At 47.9% G+C, this 20,785-nt stretch overlaps 1 protein-coding gene across 7 annotated transcripts in view; it reads right to left on the reverse strand.

Annotated features, from left to right (window-relative positions):
• Positions 1-20,383, reverse strand: part of LOC142470713 (adhesion G protein-coupled receptor E3-like) — an 82,410-nt gene extending 62,027 nt beyond the window's left edge. For 2 of the 7 annotated variants that reach the window (XM_075577369.1, XM_075577368.1), the window contains exons 1-2: positions 10,599-10,898; positions 358-504 (exon numbers count right to left, since the gene is read on the reverse strand). In XM_075577369.1, coding sequence (XP_075433484.1) covers positions 358-504; positions 10,599-10,830 — 379 coding nt within the window. In that variant the 5' untranslated portion in view covers positions 10,831-10,898. Of the gene's footprint in view, positions 1-357; positions 505-8,570; positions 8,708-10,598; positions 10,899-11,890; positions 11,954-15,940; positions 16,891-18,190 lie in introns of those variants that run through there. The other 5 variants (XM_075577371.1, XM_075577372.1, XM_075577373.1 and 2 more) reach the window with 5 other exon arrangements.
• Positions 20,384-20,785: the final 402 nt, after the last annotated feature.

The following is a 20,785-nucleotide window of genomic DNA, read 5'->3' on the forward strand; positions in this document are numbered from 1 at the left end:
GGACACTCACTGGTGGTACTGGGTGGTGTGCTCATTATACTGTGATGTGGTGTTATGTTATGTTGCATAGTTCTTGTTATAAGTTACTGTTCAGTAACTACTGTTCATATACCCTTGTGTGCAATTACTGACTGTATTGTCTTGGGAGGGGGTATCCCACTGTGTGAGGATCCTTCCCAGGTGGAGGCGCTGTTAGTATATTCATTTCACACACCCCAGGCTCCCAGTGGCGGAGGATCAGGCCTCCTGTTTGCCACTCAGGTAATAGCATCACATGTGGTCACACTAGACAATGGGGGAAAGGGGGCTACATACGCAAAGCACTATCACACTTTATAGAATTAGCAGTGTACTTACCTACACATCTTGTCTTGTTAGGACAGAATTGTGTTACGTTGTTTGCTGAGCGGAATCCTGTTGCACACATACAGTGGAAGCCGCCCACTACGTTTATACAATCTCCGATCGCACCGCAAGGCGAGCCAAATAAACACTCATTTATATCTGAAAACACAAAGCAAGACACACAATGACACAACTGTAAGGTATGTGTGTAACACAAAGTGGTATAAACAGTGATACACTCACACTGACACAAACAGGGATACAGTACACACACAGTGACACAGTGATATTAACAGTGATACATACAGTAATATAAACATTGATACCCACAGTCACAAACACACAGTGCTATAAACAGTGATACTTCTCTTCGAATACCCAGTATTTGCAATACCCACTGCTATCATAGGTATGAGAACTATCTGACTACAAATAAAAGAAACGTGTCTTCTTTGCTACTCAAGTGTTAACTAACCAGTGTCAGAGTTCAATTGTAATGAGGTGACTGTAACAGGGGACTTATCCCTGTTCACAAATGTGCCTCTAATTCAGCAGTGTGGTAGTTAACTGCTGGTAGGCAATTAACTAACACCACCTGGCTGATTACAGGTCTTAGAAAAAGCCTGCCTCTGAGACAGGAAGGGGGATTCTTCCTGAGCTCACACATGAGTTGAGCTGACCTAGGAAGCAGAAAGAGCAGAGATATCCTTAGTCTCATACGTGGGGCTGACCAAGGAAATACTTCACATGAACAGATGTCATGAGCTGCAAGCTGACAACAAGACAAAGGGGGGCAAGACTTCTAAACCTGACTGCTGATAAAGCCTGAGGAAAAGGCAGCAACCCAGGAAAGAGAGAAGCCTTCCCCACTACAGCTACCAGAGAGACAGATAAGACTTTCTTTTTGAACTGTTATGTATCTGTATATATGTTTATTTTTTGGGGCTGGTGAATAGCTTAGCTAACCAACCCAGTCAGAGAGAGCTGAGCTACATGTGTAGATAGTCTCCAAAGCAGAGATAGGTTTTTGTTTGGCTTATTTGCATATGTTTTGCTGTGTAAAAGGGACAGGCGCAATAAAGCCTAATTTTAATTTCACCTTAAAAACAGTCTCCATTGCGTACCTCTGAACACGTCACTTACATATGGTGTCAGAAGTGGGATGAGAGGTGGGCCTTGAAGTTAAAAGGGGTCCCGGATATTGCCTGTGAATTTTTTTATGCTTTTTGCCTGCATGCAGTTTTACAAACAGCCTGAGCAACAAAGCAAAGAGTCACCTGCAGCAGAGACCAGAATTAAAGGGATACACATCCAGGCAGGAAATCTACACTGCACTGAAGAAAGCCACAAAACCACAGATGGACTCTTTTCCCCAATCCCAAGAGGAGAGAGAGAGAGAGAGAGACTGCTTAAGCAGGTAAACCTTACTTGCCTATCACAATCATGTGTAATATGGTTGTTGAAAAGGGGTTTTGCCTTCTAGCCATAGTCAGGGTTCAAGAAGTGAGTTAGCGCTCCAATGATAGGAGCAAGGCTTTGTTTATTGTTTTCTTTAAAAAAAAAAAATATATATATAAAATTTTGTGCTGAAGCAGAAAAAAAAAAAATATATATATAAAATTTTGTGCTGAAGCAGTGAATACAGATGATGACCTGTGAGCGGTACTGATTCTGCAAGTAAAGGCTGCCACACCGCATAGGACTACCAGCTGTGAATTGAGTATATGCAGAAAAGTGGGAAAATTGATGCAAGACTGTGCTGAAGCAAGGGAATTTTCCGCAAACAAGTGCTGAGTGTAAAATTGTCCTACCAGGAAAAAAATAAAATAAAAAATAAAAAAGGGATTGCTGAACTGTGTAAAAGGTAACCCAAAGCCAATTGCTGAGTATTGAGTCACACTGCCGGGAGTGAAAGAAATATTCCACTGCAAAGAATATAATTTTTTCTGCAAGTAACGTCTGTCTATGCATCTTGGGAGTAAAACAGACACCCAAAGTGTGAAGAGTGAATGCCATAATACCCAAAGATGAGACTGAAAATGACTGAACTCAAGCAGAAAATCACATTATTTTGCTGAAGCGGAGGTACTGTACCTAGCAAGTAAATGGTGTAAAGCAAATAGAAGTTTTTACTTAGCAACTGCACATCCAGTATACCTAATGAGAAAGAATGCGTGCACAGCACTGCTGATGTTTTAATACTTACTAAAGGAAAGAAAAAGTCTACGGAGATGCCTGTGAGAGCTACGACCTCTACAAGCAAAATATGCCCACCAGTAGGTCTATCACAATCTGGGGTTCTAGCAAATGCACTGGCAAAAGCTGCAATAGCACCTCCAGAGGTCAGGAAGAAAAATACACCTGATAGGCCCAAAATGGAGGACAAGATGCGGCATTCCTGTAATGAACCCTACCCCACGGAAGAGTGGCCCTTCCAGTCCGATGCGGAGGAAGACATCTCTTACGGGGAACGCAAACCGAGTCACACCCACAAAACACCCCAAGAATGGTGGGGGTGCCTGAACTCGGTACGAACTGAAAAGACCGCTCCCTATGATGACGAATATGATCGGCAGGAGAAAGAGTGGGAGCAGCGGATCACCGAATATTTCCGTTGGCTATTACAGTTGCAAGAAAAGCCGGGTGGATCCAGTGACGCTGCTAAAATTTCAAATGAAGATGGAGACCCCAGTATTCCTGAGGGGACGGTGTCATCCAAAACAAAAAGGTGAAAAAAGAAAAGCGGTTCTTCACTTACCGTGGAAGGAACAGACACGTCCGCAGATCCTGTAGAGAAAAAGGGGGACCGAGATGCCCTGCAGCCTAGAGAAAATGGAGAATTCGTCCCGCGGATAACCGAATATCCAGAGGGCCCAAGGCAGAAGTCGTGTTCCCCAAAGAAGTGCCTGTCCGGTGCCAACAGTGAGGAACCCTCAACCAACCATCCCAGGGAAGCGGAGCCTGAACCAGTGAGTGTCGATCCCTTGACCAGCCCTGAGGATGCCCTGAAAAATGACAGGCGTGACTGTGATATGCTCCGTGAACAATTGAAACAAAAGAAAGATGATTACGCAGAGCTACTGAAAAATAACGTGAAGCTACAGGAACATGTGCTCGCAATGTACTCTGCGGCCAGGACAGAATTGGACGATCTCAAGACTGAGCTAGATACTGCAAACGCTACTATTTCCGCTATGGATGAAAAGCAGAGCCAATCTGATAAAATGATGGCTAAGCTGAAGCGGACGTATGATAAGGCATTGAAGCCGATGACAGTCTTTCAGCAAGAGGTTCACACTCTTCGCGTAGAGCTGAATGCCTCACAACAGGAGGTCAACAGTGTCCCGACAGAGGTGGACATATCTCAGAAAGAGGTTCAGACAATCTGCACAGGACTGGATGCCTCACATCATGAGACCAACAGCTGCCGCACAGACCTGGATGTCTCCAGAAAGGAGCTACACAGTCTCACTGAGGAGCTGGACATTTCTAAAGAAACTATTGTCAATCTTAATACAGATCTCAAAGTCTCTCAGAAGGAGCTTCAGACCCTCAACCAAGAGAAGGAAGTCTCACGCCAGGAAACTGTCATTCTCAAAGCAGATGCGCGTAAATGGAAGGAGGACTGCAAGGAGGCCCAGAATAGCACAGAGACTGAAAAAGGAGAACATTTAAGATTAAAAAGAGAAAACTTAAAACTGAAAGAAGAAAATTTTCATTTGACAGACGACGTCAAGGAAAAGAATGAAAAGCTGCACGAGCTTAAAGAAATAAATAGACTTTTGGAAGGGGTCGAAGTTTGAAGCAGAGCACCGACTGCAGAACCAAGTGCAAGGTCTGCGTATGCACCTCCAGAAGGCCGAGGAGAAGCAGCGAACTCTGCAGGAAGACAATCTGCAGGCTGTTAAAGAAATACAAGTGCTGCAGGAACGTCTGATTACCCAGTATGTCCCCGCAAAGCAGCAAGAGAAACTGAAGGCTACCCTGAGCATCACCAAAGCATCGCTAGAGGCCAAGCTTAGAACCCAGGTGACTCGGCACAAAAGGGAGCACAAGAAGGTCCAGAAACTGAGACAAGTAACTGTGGCCCTAACAAAGAAATTCATAGTGCTTCACAATGCAGTGAAAATGTGGAAGCAAGCTCAGAGAAAGCAAAGTGTGCAGATAAATTCCTTGAGAAGAGACTTGCAAGACGCACTCAAAAAACAGGGATCTCTCGCGGATGAGATTACAGTTCTACAAGGACAAGTATTGACCCTGACTAAGCGTCAGTATCCCACAGCCACAAAAACCCACGAAGACAAGGGTACAGTGAGAGCTGGGAATACCGCTCGTCTGAAAAACAAGGTTGCAAAATTTGAACCACCTAAACAAGCACTAGCAAAACCTTCAGCCACCCAACAGGCAACAAAAGAAGGTACACATGCTGAATTAAAACCAGAAGAATCCTTAGCTGATGAAGCTGAAAAGATGGGACATTCTCTGGAAGTGGATATGGATTTGCAACTTAATCCCAAAGAGGCTGAACTAGCAACTCCATTAAGTGGAAAAAGTGCAGAGAGACAGCTTCAAAAGCGGAAAACTCAAAGGGCTGTTTTTAAACGCTCTGCAACTGCTGCCATACAGTATGCCTACAATAAGATGAGCACCCGACGCGAGGGAAATCTCATGACCGCGCACGTAGCAAAAAGACTATACTTAGAAAAAGTCCTCCTCGAGCGACTGAGTGCTGATCTCAAGCACCTTCGGGAGGAGACACGAATAAACTGGAGAAAGGGCTCCAATCCCAGCAGGACTGAGGGTTCTCTTCCTCCATCCACTCTCATTCAAGTCACAGAGATATCTAGAATGAGAGTGGAAGGATGGGGTTTGGCCGTGGCAAGCCCGAGCTTCCCACAAACAGGGGAGGTATGTAACAGGGGAGTTATCCCTGTTCAGGAAATGTGCCTCTAATCCAGCAGTGTGGTGGTTAACTGCTGGTAGTCAATTAACAAACACCACCTGCCTGATTAGGTTGCTTAGAAAAGCCTGCCCTTGAAACAGAAAGGGAGATTGTTCCTGAGTCTCATAATTTGTGAGACAGACCATGGGGACAGATGTCTTGACTCTGCCAGAAGAAACAGCAGAGCTGCTTGCAAGACACAGGGGAAAACACTTCTGAACCTGAATCCTGATATCGCCTGAGGAAAAAGGCAACAACCCAGGAACAGAGAAGACTTTCCCTCCAACTACAAGAAATCAGATAAGACTTTCCTTTATAAGACTTTATATCTGCACATATCAAGATATATGTTTGGGGCTGGGAGACTTGCTTATCTAAAGGGAGTTGTGGACTGCGTGTCCTCCTACAACTACATTGTATAAAAAAAAAACATTGTAATGTGATATAGTTATTTATTTTAATCCTTCAACACCTGCTAGTAGACCATGTTTTTGGTATGGCGACCGGGTGTGTGCGCAGCGGGAACCTGGGGGGTGGGGTGTGAGCAGCAGGGACAGGGGGGGGTGCAGCGGGGACCGGGGTGTGCGCAGTGGGGACCAGGGAAGTGGGGTGGAGTGTGAGCAGCAGGGACCGGGGGAGGGGTTTGCAGCAGGGACCAGGGGGGAGAGTGAGCAGCAGGGACCGGGGATGTGTGCAGCAGAGACCGGGGGTGTGCGAAGAGAGCACCTGGCGTGTGTGCAGCGGGGACGGGGGGGGGGAGTGTGAGCAGCAGGGACTGGGGGAGGGGTATGCAGTGGGACCGGAGGTGTGCACAGCATTGACCAGGTGGGGGGGAAGTGTGAGCAACAGGGACCGGGGGGGCTGTGCAGCGGGGACTGGGGGTGTGCACAGCAGGGACCGGGAGGGGAAGTGGGAGCAGCAGGGACCGGGGGGGTGTGCAGCAGGGACCGGGGGTGTGCACAGTGGGAATAGGGGGGAAAGGTGTGAGCAGCAGGGACCAGGGGTGTGTGCAGCGGGGACCAGGGGTGTGCGCAGCGGGGACCAGGGGTGTGCACAGTGGGAATAGGGGGGAAAGGTGTGAGCAGCAGGGACCAGGGTTGGGGGTGTGTGAGTAGCAAGGTCCAGGGGGCACAACTTTAAATTCACTAATTGTATGAATGTGTTATATATTGCACAACTTCATATTGTGTTTATCCCCCCGTCCCTCCATCCACCACGTCCCTCCCGTTCCCCTAGTCCTTTCGGTTTCACTGGTGAGTCTCTATTTTAGCAGCCAATGAATGGGGTAAGAACAGGTGGAGCGAGGTGAACCCGGGAATGGGAGCAGAGACATGTGGAACTGGGGGAGACCGGGGAGGAGGGGGAGATGTAGAATGGGGGGGGTGGTTATTCTGCACAACTTAATATACTGTCTGTCCCTCTGTCCACCACCCCTGTCCCTCCATCCAGAATGTCCCTCCCATTCCCCTGTCCCTTCAATTTGACTGGCGAGTGAGATTTTCTGCAGATATGCCGCCCCCTCCCTTAGTAGCCATGCCCTCCCGCCCCCCGCTCTAACAGATTTGCTGGACAGCCGAGGGACACTTAAAATGTCCATAATTTGGGAGGTGAGTGACATTGGAAGCTCAAAATAGTTGCGTTGACCTACAAATCCGCAGCAGAATGTCCAGTGAAAGTTTTGTTGTTCTACGTGGTGCCGTTTGTGAGATTTCGATGCTTCGGACATACAAACAAACAGACAGAATCCAACTTAGAATTATAGTATAGATATAGTTATTATACCCCCTCTTAGACGCCTCTTTTCTAATGTAAATACATATAATTTAGTTAGCCTCCCCTCATAAGTTAGATTGTCCATCCCCTTTATTAATTTGGTGGCTCTTCTCTGCACTCTCTCTAGTTCCACAACGTCCTTTCTAAGGAGTGGTGCCCAAAATTGTTCTCCATATTCAAGGTGTGGTCGTACTAATGCTTTGTAAAGGGGCATAATTATGTTTACTTCCCTTTTATCCATTGCCCGTTTAATGCAAGATAAGATCTTCTTTGCATTTGCAGTTACTTTCCTCACCTTAAAGAGGAAATACAAGCTCGCAATTTTTTTGGTGATATTTAAAAAAATAATAAAATAAACTAGGATTGAAACAAAGGGGTCTCCTTTGGAGGTAAGTATCTAAGGAAGCATGGGGTCTCTGGAGAAATTAATGGGGTTCAACTCCGAACACCCCTCCACCCCCGCTTCAGATCTAGGTTAAAAAACCAGTACTAAAAGAGACAAAAAGCACGAACTGCTCCTTTAATGCCAACGCTAAATCTTGACACTTTTTTCATCACATGGCCTCATTTATGCCCTTCAGCCTATTCAATTGTCCTCTCCTAAAAACTCTCTGCGTGCTCCCTATTAAATTGCACATTCACTAAACAATTCTTCTTCTCTTCTTCAAGGCTTTCTACTCCTCTGAGCCTCCAAATATCTCTGCTTTATCTCTCGGTAAATCCCTACTATCTCTCTATGTTCTGCTGAGGACTGTCCTCCCTTTACTCCAACTACAGCACTCCCATGCCTACATCCATTCTCACATGGTACACCCTACATGTGGAACTCCCTAGCTCCCAATAGTAAAAAACAGAAAACCTTTTTGCAGAGGTTTCCTGCTCTTGGGAGGAAGGACAGCTACTCTCATTTACTCAGCCTTGCTGTAAGTAGGATTTCAATTTTACTCCTACTGGATGGTACTGCCTCATCAGTGTCTTAAGCCCAACGGACATTTGTTTGTTGTTTTACCAGTATATTTAGTAATTGCATTTTATTAAAATTGTAATAATCTTTTAGTTATTCTTTTTCAGTGTTTGTTTTTTTGAGTTACACTATGATTCTTCCCTTTGTATTTTTTGTTGTTTATGTGTGTTTGTCATCCTCGCGAGACTTCATTGAAGATTCCCCTCAGGATTGCTTGCTATCCCCGATTGGACTCTCTATTTGGTCAGAATTCACATACTTTATATTCTTGGAGGTGCCGGTTTTCTGTTTTTTACTGTTTGTTTTTTGTTAATTTGTGTCAATCATATTTTGCCTAGGCGGCCTCACCTTTCAAGTTAAAGGTCTCATAGTAATCACTGTAATTTATATTGTTTCTATATTCTATTTTAGCATTAGCGCTGTCCACACTTTTTCTTTTTTTGTTTTCCCTAGCTCCCAATGCGCGCCAAGCACCTTCTCTCTCTCTAACGCCCAAACCCAGCAAAAAAATTAACCGTCCGCTAAAATCAATCGTCTGCAACATACGGCCTGTGGGGTCTTCCCCATGTGGTTAACGACCTCCTTATCTCCCCGGTCCCTTCCACCTGTCATCATGTAGCTAGAGTATATAGGGGCAGAGTGACGAATGTGGGTGGGACTATATGTCGAGCGAAAAATGACAGGGAGAGTGAGAAGTGAGGTGGGGGAGAGTGGGTGATGAGTTAGATGTGGGGGGGGGGAGAACAGTGAGGGAGGGGGAGAAGAGAGAGAGGGGATAACAGTGAGAAAGTGGGGCAGTGAGAGAGGGGGAGGACAGAGAGAGAGGGGGGGGTGACAGTGAGAGGGGATAACAGGGAGAAAGGGGGAGAGAGAACAGTGAGAGAGAACAGTGAGCGAGAGAACAGTGAGAGAGAGAGAACAGTAAGAGAGAGAGAGAGAGAGAGAGAGAGAGAGAGAGAACAGTGAGAGAGAGAGAGAACAGTGTGTGAGAGAGAGAAAGAGAACAGTGAGAGAGAGAGAACAGTGTGAGAGAGAGAGAAAGAGAACAGTGAGAGAGAGAGAACAGTAAGAGAGAGAGAGAGAGAACAGTGAGAGAGAGAGAGAGAGAGAGAGAGAAGAGAGAGAGAGAGAGAGAGAGAGAGAACAGTAAGAGAGAGAGAACAGTCAGAGAGAGAGAGAGGGAACAGTGAGAGAGAGAGAGAGAGAAAGAGACCAGTGAGAGAGAGAGAGAACAGTAAGAGAGAGAGAGAGAGAGACCAGTGAGAGAGAGAGAGAGAGAGAGAGAACAGTAAGAGAGAGAGAGAGAGAGAGAGAGAACAGTAAGAGAGAGAGAGAGAGAGAGAGAGAGAGAGAGAGAGAGAGAGAACAGTAAGAGAGAGAGAGAGAGAGAATAGTGAGAGTAAAAGAGAGAGAGAGAGAAGAGTTAAGAGTAAGAGAGAGAGAAGAGTTAAGAGTAAGAGAGAGAGAGAGAACAGTAAGAGAGAGAGGGTTACAACGTGCTTATATGTGGTAATAGGAGTTATAGGGAGGGGTTACATATTCTTATATCCCTTGATATATATCCTGCTGCCACCACTGGTGTAAATAGCCTGGATGACGGCTGCTCACTAGCTTCAGTATACACTTAGCTGCAGTGTCCTCTTATACACACACTTACTAATGCACTCCCATTTACCCCTATTCTTTGTGTTAGTCACCCTACACAGCGGTTAGATTGTAAGCTCTTCGGGGCAGGGACTGTGCTAACCCAATGTTACATTTATATCTTGATGCACTTATCCCATCTGTATTATTCTATCCCTGTATTGTAATGTTGTAAAGCGCTGGCTACCTGGTTAGTGCTATAAATAAAAATACACATAAAGGGTGATATACACAGGATGACACACACAGTGATATACGCATAGTGACACACAGTTATATACACAGTGACACACACAGTAATATACACATAGTGACACACAGTTATATACACAGTGACACACACAGTAATATACACATAGTGACACACAGTTATATACACAGTGACACACACATGACACACACACAGTGACAGACACAGGATGACACACAGTAATATAGACAAAGTGACACACAGTAATATACACAAAGTGACACACACACAGAGTAACAGACACAGGATGACACACAGAAATATATACAAAATGACACACACAGTAATATACACAAAGTGACACACACAGTGATATACACATAGTAACAGACGCACAGTGTGACAGACACAGTAATATACACAAAGTGACACACACAGTGATATACACATTTTGACACACACACAGAGTGACAAACACAGGATGACACAAAGTGACACACACACTGATATACACATAGTGACAGACATAGAATCCCACAGAGTAATATACACAAAGTGACACACACAGTGATATACACATAGTGACATACACACAGAGTGACATACACAGGATGGCACATACAGTAATATACACAAAGTGACACACACAGTGATATACACATAGTGACACACAGAGTGACAGACACAGGATGACACACACAGTGACACACACTGAGACTCATACACAGTGACACACTCACCATCACAAAAGTTCTCTCTTCCTGATCCCTCTGTAACATATCCTTTCCGACAGTGACATCCCGACTTATTACCAGAGCAATCATCATCACTTGGACAGATCCAATTACCACCACACACTGATCCATCTGCAGGGTGACACAGTGACACATGGAGTCTGTCCCTCCCCCCGCAGGGTGACACAGTGACACATGGAGTCTGTCCCTCCCCCCGCAGGGTGACACAGTGACACATGGAGTCTGTCCCTCCCACCACAGGGTGACACAGTGACACATGGAATCTGTCCCTCCCCCCGCAGGGTGACACAGTGACACATGGAGTCTGTCTCTCCCACTGCAGGGTGACACAGTGACACATGGAGTCTGTCCCTCCCACCACAGGGTGACACAGTGACACATGGAGTCTGTCTCTTCCCCCGCAGGGTGACACAGTGACACATGGAGTCTGTCTCTCCCACTGCAGGGTGACACAGTGACACATGGAGTCTGTCCCTCCCCCCGCAGGGTGACAAGGTGACACAGACAGAAGGGAGCTATGGGACATGGAGTCTGTACCTCCCACTGCAGGGTGTCCCAGTGACACATGGAGTCTCTCCTTCCCAGCTCAGGGTGACACAGTGACACATGGAGTCTGTCCCTCCCCCCGCAGGGTGACACATTGACACAGACAGGAGGGAGCTATGGGACATGGAGCCTGTCCCTCCCACCGCAGGGTGACACAGTGACACAGACAGGAGGGAGCTATGGGACATGGAGCCTGTCCCTCCCACCGCAGGGTGACACAGTGACACAGACAGGAGGAAGCTATGGGACATGGGGTCTGTCCCTCCCACTGCAGGGTGACACAGTGACAGACAGGAGGGAGCTATGGGACACAGAGTCTATCCCTCCCCCCTCAGGGTGACACAGTGACACAGACAGGAGAGAGCTATGGGACATGGAGTCTGTCCCTCTCCCCGCAGGGTGACACAGTGACACAGACAGGAGGGAGCTATGGGACATGGAGTCTGTCCCTCCCACTGCAGGGTGACACAGTGACACAGACAGGAGGAAGCTATGGGACATGGAGTCTGTCCCTCCACCCGCTGGGTGACACAGACATGAGGGAGCTATGGGACATGGAGTCTGTCCCTTCCCCCCTCCCCCAAGGGTGACACAGTGACACAGACAGGAGGACGCTATGGGACATGCAGTCTGTCCCGCCCCCCGCAGGGTGACACAGTGACACAGACAGGAGGGAGCTATGGGACGTGGAGTCTGTCCCTCCCACCGCAGGGTGACAGAATGTCAATTACTGGTGTGTGGCGGTTGACAATCCATGTTGTCTTTTTGTTGACTCGTCAAAGTGACAGTGAGACCTGTAACAAAAACAGAGAGGGTTAGTGTCACATCCTGAAGTGACAAGGGGAGGTACAGTATGATGCATGGGGTATCTATAAGGAAAAATATCTCTGCTATAAATACTCATTACAGTTATATAGGATGTGTATATACAGTAATCTGTCAGTACAGGTATATAAGATGTGTATATACAGTGATCTGTCTGTAGGGTTATATAGGATGTGTATATACAGTGATCTGTCAGTAGGGGTTTATAGGATGTGTATATACAGTAATCTGTCAGTAGGGGTATATAGGATGTGTATATATAGGATCTGTATATAGAATGTGTGTATATACAGTAATCTGTCAGTACAGGTATATAGGATGTGTATACACTGTAATCTGTCTGTTGAGTTATGTAGGATGTGTATATATAGGATCTGTATATGGAATGTGTGTAGATACAGTAATCTGTAAGTAGAGTTATGTAGGATGTGTATATATATCTATATCTATAAAACTGAAAACTTGTTTGCTGTGCGTCTGGGCAATCTGATTGGTCTGTCGGTCAGTCACTCCGCCTCTGGCCAATCTGATTGGTCCGTGGCCCGTCCCCCCTTTCATTGGCCTGCGTGGTTCGCTGACCACGCCTACCCAACTGTCACACTCTCACTCGCCGCCGACACAGCTCCGTGGGGGAGAACAAGCGCCGCCACATCACTAACTGCTCAGAGCCGCCGGGCCACTCTGTACACCCCGCGGAACAGAGCGCACCGGGGACCGAGGTGAGGGTGGTGAGGGGGAACAAGCGCCGCCACATCACTCACCACTCACAGCCAGTGGGCCAGTCTGCACACCCCGCGGGATCTGGGGGGCAATGGGCCTGCGCGCCGTGGACCGAACTGAGGGGGGTGAGGGGGATAAGCGAAGCACAACCACCTGGCCACTCTCCTCTTCTCCTCCTCACTCCGCGGCCTGGCGACAAAGGTGAGGGGGGAACGAGGTGAGCGTGACAACCCCCCCCCACCCTGAGTGACCCGTCGCTGCGGACACACCCTCCAGCTCTCACCCCCAGTGACCTGGCGTACAGCTACCCAGCCGCTGCCGCTGAGACGCCCTCCCGCACTCACCCCGTGTCCTCCCTTATTCTGCCTGCAGCATCTGCATCTCAACCTCTAACCAGCAGCACAGAACAACACTCCCGGGGGGGGGGGGGGGGTGGAGGAGGAAGGTAGCTGGGAACAGGGGGGGGGGGGGGAAGGAAGCTGGGAATGGGGGGGGGGGTATAGGGAGCTGGGAGGGGGGAGAACAGAGCTCTGAATGGTGGGGGAAACGGAGCTGTGAACGGGGGTGGGGGGCATTCATGTGAAGGGGAGGGAACGGATTGCTGTGAATGGGGATAAAAGAGAGGAGGGAGAAAGGGGAAGGTGGAGAGAGGGGGATGGGGAGAGAGCGAGAGAGAGGGGGGAAAGAGGGGAAGGGGGAGAGAGACGGGATGTGGAGAGACAGAGAGAGAGGGGGGAGCGGCGAGAGAGGGGGAGCGGCAAAAAATTAATCCCGGGCAACGCCAAGTATATCAGCTAGTATATATATATATGTATATATATATAATCAAAAAATAAATAGATGATACCGTTCTGTGGCTAACGAAATGCTTTTATTTGTGCGAGCTTTCGAGATACACTGATCTCTTCTTCCGGCGATGTTACAATGAATGAAGCAAGCAAAGGGAATACTTAAAAACAATGTCTCTTGGAATGTTATCTGTGCTTGTCCTTCCCCCGGTGTGGATGAGATTTATGACTAGAGGTGTTAAATAGTTCCTGAAAGTAAGTGATGTAAGAGTGTGTGTGTGTATAACTGTGTGAATATAAATGAATGGAGAGCCCACAGTGTATACAGTGCTTTACAAAAGGGGTGTGTGGAGTGGGAGTTAATATAAATGGTGTGGGTAGGTGTGGAAATGTGAGAGATGGTAGCATAACTAAAAGTGTGTGGATACTATGTGGTCCCTATTGGTGTATAGGGATGGAAAAACAAGGAGTATTGGTATGTGTAAGAGACAGCTGTGTGTGCATACATATAGTACAGTATGTACAGACATGGTCTTAAGCGCTCATGGGGAGAGAGTTCACTTGTGTCAGTAATGACTCATAAAATTTCGATCTCTGTTTAGGCCACCGTTAAGTGTCCCGAACAGTTGCATAAATTTGTATTCATGCAACCGTCTCTCTTTCGGTGTTTTAAGGTTACCTTTGAGTATGGCAACCTTCAGATCGTTCATCTTATGGCCAGAGTCAGAGAAATGTTCGCCGACAGGACTGTCTCTTGTTCCACATGTGATGCTGTGGCGATGCAGGTTCATTCTCTTGTTTAGCCCCTGCCCTGTCTCACCTATGTAGTAGCAGCCTCCTAGGCATTTCATTCACATTATGAGGTACACAACATTGCTGGAAGAACAGGTGATCCTTCCTCTGATTTTGTATTCCCGATTCCTGTGTGGTATGTGGTATTTGTATTGTGTCCGCTGTGTAGAGCATTGCGCAGATTTTTCATCTTGGGTCCTGGCATGATTTCGTCCCGCATTCAGTTGTACTGTTGAATACTTTACTCCTCACCATAATATTCTTGAGATTATGAGGTTGTCTGTATAATAATAAGGGTGCTTCAGGGAAGACCTGTTGCAGTCTTGTATCTTCATGGAGGATGGGTTGTAGTTCCCTGGCGATCTTGCGTAGGGCTCCTTGGTGTGGGTTATATGTGACCACCAAAGGTACCTGTCGCTTGTCTCCTTCTGTTTGTATTCAAGGAGATCACTTCTTGGTATTCTGGTGGTTTTGTGAATTTGCTGATCTACAATTCTGTGGTTATATTCATAAAATCTGATCTCAAGGCTTTAATCCGCTGGTCTCTGTCTGCTGTGTCGGCGCATATCCGGTTGTAGCGTATGGCTTGACTGTAGATGGTTGCATGTTTGGTGTGTGTCGGGTGGACGCTGTTGTCCCTCAAATAGCTGGCTCTGTCTGTAGGTTTGCGGTATACAGAAGTCTGTAGTTGGTTGTTCTTTATAGTAATGGTGGTGTCTAGGAAATGTACTTCATCCGGGGAATGGGTGAGTTTGAGGTTGATGGTCGGTGGAACGTATTGAAGTTGTCATAGAACTGTAGGAGGTCCTGTTCGCCAGAGGTCCAAATCAGGAGGATGTCATCGATGTAGCGAAGGTATGTAAGGGGTTTCAAGTGACAGGTGGAAAGAAAGTCACTTTCCAGTTTTGCGCAGAACAGATTGGCATACTGTGGAGCCATCCGAGTACACATAGTGGTCCCGGTTGTCTGGAGGCATGTGTCATTTCCAAATGTGAAGTAGTTATGGGTCAGAATAAATTCGATGCATTTTAGTCAGTGTCTCTGTGAGTTATACTCACACACACTTACATCACTTACTTTCAGGAACCTTTTAACACCTCTAGCCATAAATCTCATCCACACCGGGGGAAGGACAAGCACAGATAACATTCCAAGAGACACTGTTTTTAAATATACCTTTGCTTGCTTCATTCATTGTAACATCGCCGGAAGAAGAGATCAGTGTATCCCGAAAGCTCGCACAAATAAAAGCATTTCGTTAGCCACAGAACGGTATCATCTATTTATTTTTTGATTCTTGAAGCTCGGCTAACACGGTACTGATACCTCTACATATATATATATATAATATATATATATATATATATATATATATATATATATATATAAAAATATGATCTGTATATTGAATGTGTCTATACAGTGTGGATGTCGCTCCCTCCCACCCCCCCTTAATTTCCTGTTATATGAGGAATCTCTGACCACTACGGAAACCAAATCCTGTCCCAGACAGCAGAGCATCGCACCACTAACCCCACCCCTGTTAGAGTCCTGCAGAGTGTCACACCATTACTGCATGCTCTGCTAGTAACCCTTCTCCTGGCAGAGACCTGCAGAGCGTCGCTCCCCCGCTATCAGACACACACAGAGTGTTACCGAGTATCAGCAGCAAGAGATCGAAAAGTATCTGGTCCATTTCACAGCAAAACTCGGTGCCCACTCTCACTCCCTGTGCCCACTCTCACTCCCTGTGCCCACTCTCACTCCCTGTGCCCACTCATTCCCTGTGCCCACTCTCACTCCCTGTGCCCACTCTCTCTCCCTGTGCCCACTCTCACTCCCTGTGCCCACTCTCACTCCCTGTGCCCACTCTCACTCCCTGTGCCCACTCTCACTCCCTGTGCCCACTCTCACTCCCTGTGTCCACTCACTCCCTGTGTCTACTCTCACTTCCCGTGTCCACTCTACTCCCTGGGTCCACTCTGCTCCCTGTGCCCACTCTCACTCCCTGTGCCCACTCTCTCTCCCTGTGCCCACTCTCTCTCCCTGTGCCCACTCTCTCTCCCTGTGCCCACTCTCTCTCCCTGTGCCCACACTCAGTGCCCACTCTCACTCCCTGTGTCCAATCTCACTCCCTGTGTCCAATCTCACTCCCTGTGCCCACTCTCACTCCCCATGCCCACTCTCACTCCCTGTGCCCACTCTCACACCCCGTGCCCACTCTCTCTCCCTGTGCCCACTCTCACTCCCTGTGCCCACTCTCTCTCCCTGTGCCCTCTCTCTCTCTGTGCCCACTCTCGCTCCCTGTGCCCACTCTCGCTCCCTGTGCCCACACTCACTCTCTGTGCCCACTCTCACTCCCTGTGTCCACTCTCACTCCCTGTGTCCACTCTCACTCCCTGTGTCCACTCTCGCTCCCTGTGCCCACTCTCACTCTCTGTGCCCACACTCAGTGCCCACTCTCACTCCCTGTGTCCAATCTCACTCCGTGTCCAATCTCACTCCCTGTGCCCACTCTCACTCCCCGTGCCAACTCTCACTCCCTGTGCCCACTCTCGCACCCCGTGCCCACTCTCACTCCCTGTGCCCACTCTCACTCCCTGTGCCCACTCTCACACCCTGTGCCCACTCTCACTCCCTGTGCCCAATCTCACTACCTGTGCCCCCTCTCACTCCCTGTGCCCAATCTCACTACCTGTGCCCCCTCTCACTCCCTGTGCCCCCTCTTACACCCTGTGCCCACTCTCACTCCCTGTGCCCACTCTCACTCCCTGTGCCCACTCTCACTCCGTGCCCACTCTCTCTCCCTGTGCCCACTCTCTCCCTGTGCCCACTCTCACTCCCTGTGCCCACTCTCTCTCCCTGTGCCCACTCTCTCCCTGTGCCCACTCTCTCCCTGTGCCCACTCTCTCTCCCTGTGCCCACTCTCACTCCGTGCCCACTCTCACTCCCTGTGCCCACTCACTCCCTGTGCCCACTCTCACTCCGTGCCCACTCTCACTCCATGTGCCCACACTCACACCCTGTGCTGTGCTCACTATCTGTTCTCTCTGTCCTCTGTCCCTGTGCTGTTGTCCCTGTCCTCTGTTCCTGTGCTGTTGTCTCTGTGCTCTGTCCCTGTGCTGTTCTCTCTATCCTGTCCCTGTGCTGTTCTCTCTGTCCCTGTGCTGTTCTCTCTGTCCCTGTGCTGTTCTCTCTGCTCCTGTGCTGTTCTCTCTGCCCCTGTGCTGTTCTCTCTGCCCCTGTGCTGTTCTCTCTGTGCCACTGTGTCTATGTAGGGAAGTAACTGTTATTAGGGTGTGTGAGAGCGAGTGAGGTCACTGTCAGGATATAGAGTAAAATGAAAGAAAAGAGCACCATCGATGACTGGAGTCAGGAGGGGATCCAAGTAACAATCTTTATTGGAGTAAAAGCACAAAAAACACCACCTACGCGTTTCGAACTAGGGTTCTTTATCAAGGAGTAAAAAACTACTGCAGATGCAAAAAACTACTAAAGATGCGCATCTGAAAACCTTAACAATGCGCACTCACAAACTAAGGTGTTAAACTCGCATGGTAGAAAAACCTGATACCAGGTAGGAATCTCTACTCTGCTGTGGCTGCAGGAACACACTGGGACCAGGATGAATCGCCTCCCTGCTGCAGACTGTATATACAGTATGCTCAAACACAACTGCTGATACTATCATTCAGGTTAATTCCAATGCCCTCATCATGTAAAATCTATAAAATATAACATATGTGTAACACATGTTCCCCCTTATTTTTTGCTTTGCTGAAAGCCTGTCCTGATGCTCTCAGCAGCGCCTCCAAATGTAACACATGTTCCCCCCCCCCCCCCCCTTCTGGGAGATTTCACTGCTACACGAGATTTCACTGCTACACGGTGTGGTGTGGTGCATACCTGCTGGCTCACAGTAGATCTGAGCTTCCCACGTTGTTGTAGGGGAGAACATAACAGGCTTCTGGGGTAGTAACTGATTCGTACTCATGGTGACAGCGCCTCCATCTCTTGCATTCCCCAGGGATGTGGAGACAATCCCTGCAGGAGAACTTACTTCCTCTCCACCTGATAGATTGCCGTCTCAGGTAAGATGGTATATTGGAACAGGATCACACTTTATTGTACACACTGCAGATGGTCAGCATACACAGCTCACACAGTGGTTACAGCAGTTCTTGGGGCTTCACCCTCAGGATGTACCCTGGACCTCCACTGCGGGTACAGGGCCCCCACAGCAGTCCTTGCTCTTCCCTCACTCCCTATTAGAGCCAGGGGTATGGTCTCACTCCTAACTCTCAAGGGGAGAAGGCAGTAAGTGCACAGCCAATCCGCACTTCTGCGTGAGAACCTGTCTCTCTCAAGGGTAGAGACAACTGACTAATTTGGGTAGTGCAGCCCCTTAAGCACAAGAAAAGCAGGAACCAGGCCTGAGTCCCTGATTGGACACATAAGCCTTGTCACACTGCCTCCTCTGTGACTCACTGAATCTGCTGGGGGATGCCGAACACCCAGGATTAGTCCTCGCAGGCCTGCTCTTACCAGGGCTTACTGCCAGGAGAAGGGCAGATGGGTAGCCAGAAACCAGTCTTGGCTATGTAACGGGTATTCCCCCACCCAATCGCAAATAGGGTCTCCTAGGGGAAATGCTACTCTGGTTACAAGGCATAATAGTGTGGCGCACCTGCTGGCTTACAGGACTCCTGAGTCTCCCGCTTGATGGTATTATGGGGAAGGTCAGGACAGGCTTCTGGGGACATACCCAGTACGTACTCACGGTGACAGTGCCTCCATCTATTGCAGGCCCCAGGATATGGGGTGGAATCCCTGGAATAGAACGTCCCACTCAGGGATGAGAGATTCCAGTCTCACAACCGCTTCTTTATAAATCAGGAACACTTTATTGCACCAACAGCATTCACTGGAACAGCATACACAGCAGTACAGGAACACAGTAACACAGCAGTACAGGAACACAGTAACACAGCAGTACTTCTCAGAATGACCCTGGCCTTTCACTCCCAGTCAGGGCCCTGGAAGCAGGCCTAGCTCTTCCACTACCCCCTATCAGAGTAGTGGGAACAGTCTACCAGCCTCTCCCAGGGGGAGGGCCTCAAGTCTGCCAGGTCCCTGACAGCTCGGTTAGGTAAGACTCAGCTCCTCTCAGGGTAGGAGCAACTGACTCAATACAGGAAATGCAGATCATTAAGACAGATACAACAAGAGCCCGCCCCCGTCCCTTATTGGACACAGGCCTGACTGCACTGCTTTCTCTGCCTCACTGATCTGCAGTGAGTGGGGAGAACCCACCTTAACTCCTGGCAAACCTGCCCTTACCAGGTATTATTGCACAGAAGGAGGACAGAATAATAGCCCAAACCTACCAGGGCTATAGCTACATATGGTTATTTACAAAAGCTCAATTGTTTACATTTCATATAATCTCCCTTTAAGACATGTTTTCTATATTTCATCAATAGTAATGCATTTTAGTTTTTTATTGTTCTGTGTCAATTAAAGTAATTGCAATGTTTTCATGTTATTGGGCACGCGCTTCTGCTTCATGGTGTGTGTGTGTGTCATTACCATCCACCAGAACAGCAAGAAAGAGGCAGCACTCAGTAGTAAGTATCAAAAAAGTGTATTGAGCAGACGCATAAGACCGACGTTTCGATCCCGTGGAGGGATCTTCTTCAGGGAGGGGGGTGAGGAGTGAAACCTCTGTCCTGAGTGACTTTATACCCAATGCCCCAATCACCAGAAATCAATAAAAAAACAAATGGTGTCCGCGTCACGTCCCTCCTGACAATCTCCAATCTGCAGCCGGCGGCCATTTTGAATCAGCCATCGGACATGTGAACCGACGGGGAGCGCATCAGCTGTCTGTATTGCAGCTGACTGGAGAAAGCATCCTCCATCGCCATGGCAATGCCATGGCAATGCACATTGTAAATCGTGCAGACAGACCATATAGCATGTGAGTGCATTATATGTTGGTCTTTTTATTTGTTTTATTAAACTGTACTGTACCACACTATTGGGCCTTTTTATCTTTTGTGTATCACTGGGCGGATCGGCACCTGTGGAGCGGGAGCAACACCAGTGGGGAACCCGGTGACAGATACCAACAGCCGGTTTAAAGATACCTTTTAAGGCCTACGTTTACCCATCTAGATGTAAGTATCTAGCAGCTGTGTGAATGAGGCTTCAATATACACGAGATACTGCGCAATGGTTTCCTGTCTTCTTTGATTACAGATCAAGAAACATCTAAAGAAAACCAGGAAGTCAATTTGTGGACAATTTCTCAACAGTTCTCTAACAACAGGACTGTTTTATCAGGTGTATGCACTTGATAGTGCGCCAAGGACTTTGCTCTCTTTACCAAACAATTTGTTTATAGCTATATGGATTAGCTTGTTTATAGTCCTGGGCAGCCCATCCCCATACTCTTCCTTAATCTGATGGTGTGGGGTCTATATCCATTTATTATATATA

Source organism: Ascaphus truei, chromosome 20 (assembly GCF_040206685.1).
Source record: "Ascaphus truei isolate aAscTru1 chromosome 20, aAscTru1.hap1, whole genome shotgun sequence".
Lineage (NCBI taxonomy): Eukaryota > Metazoa > Chordata > Amphibia > Anura > Ascaphidae > Ascaphus > Ascaphus truei.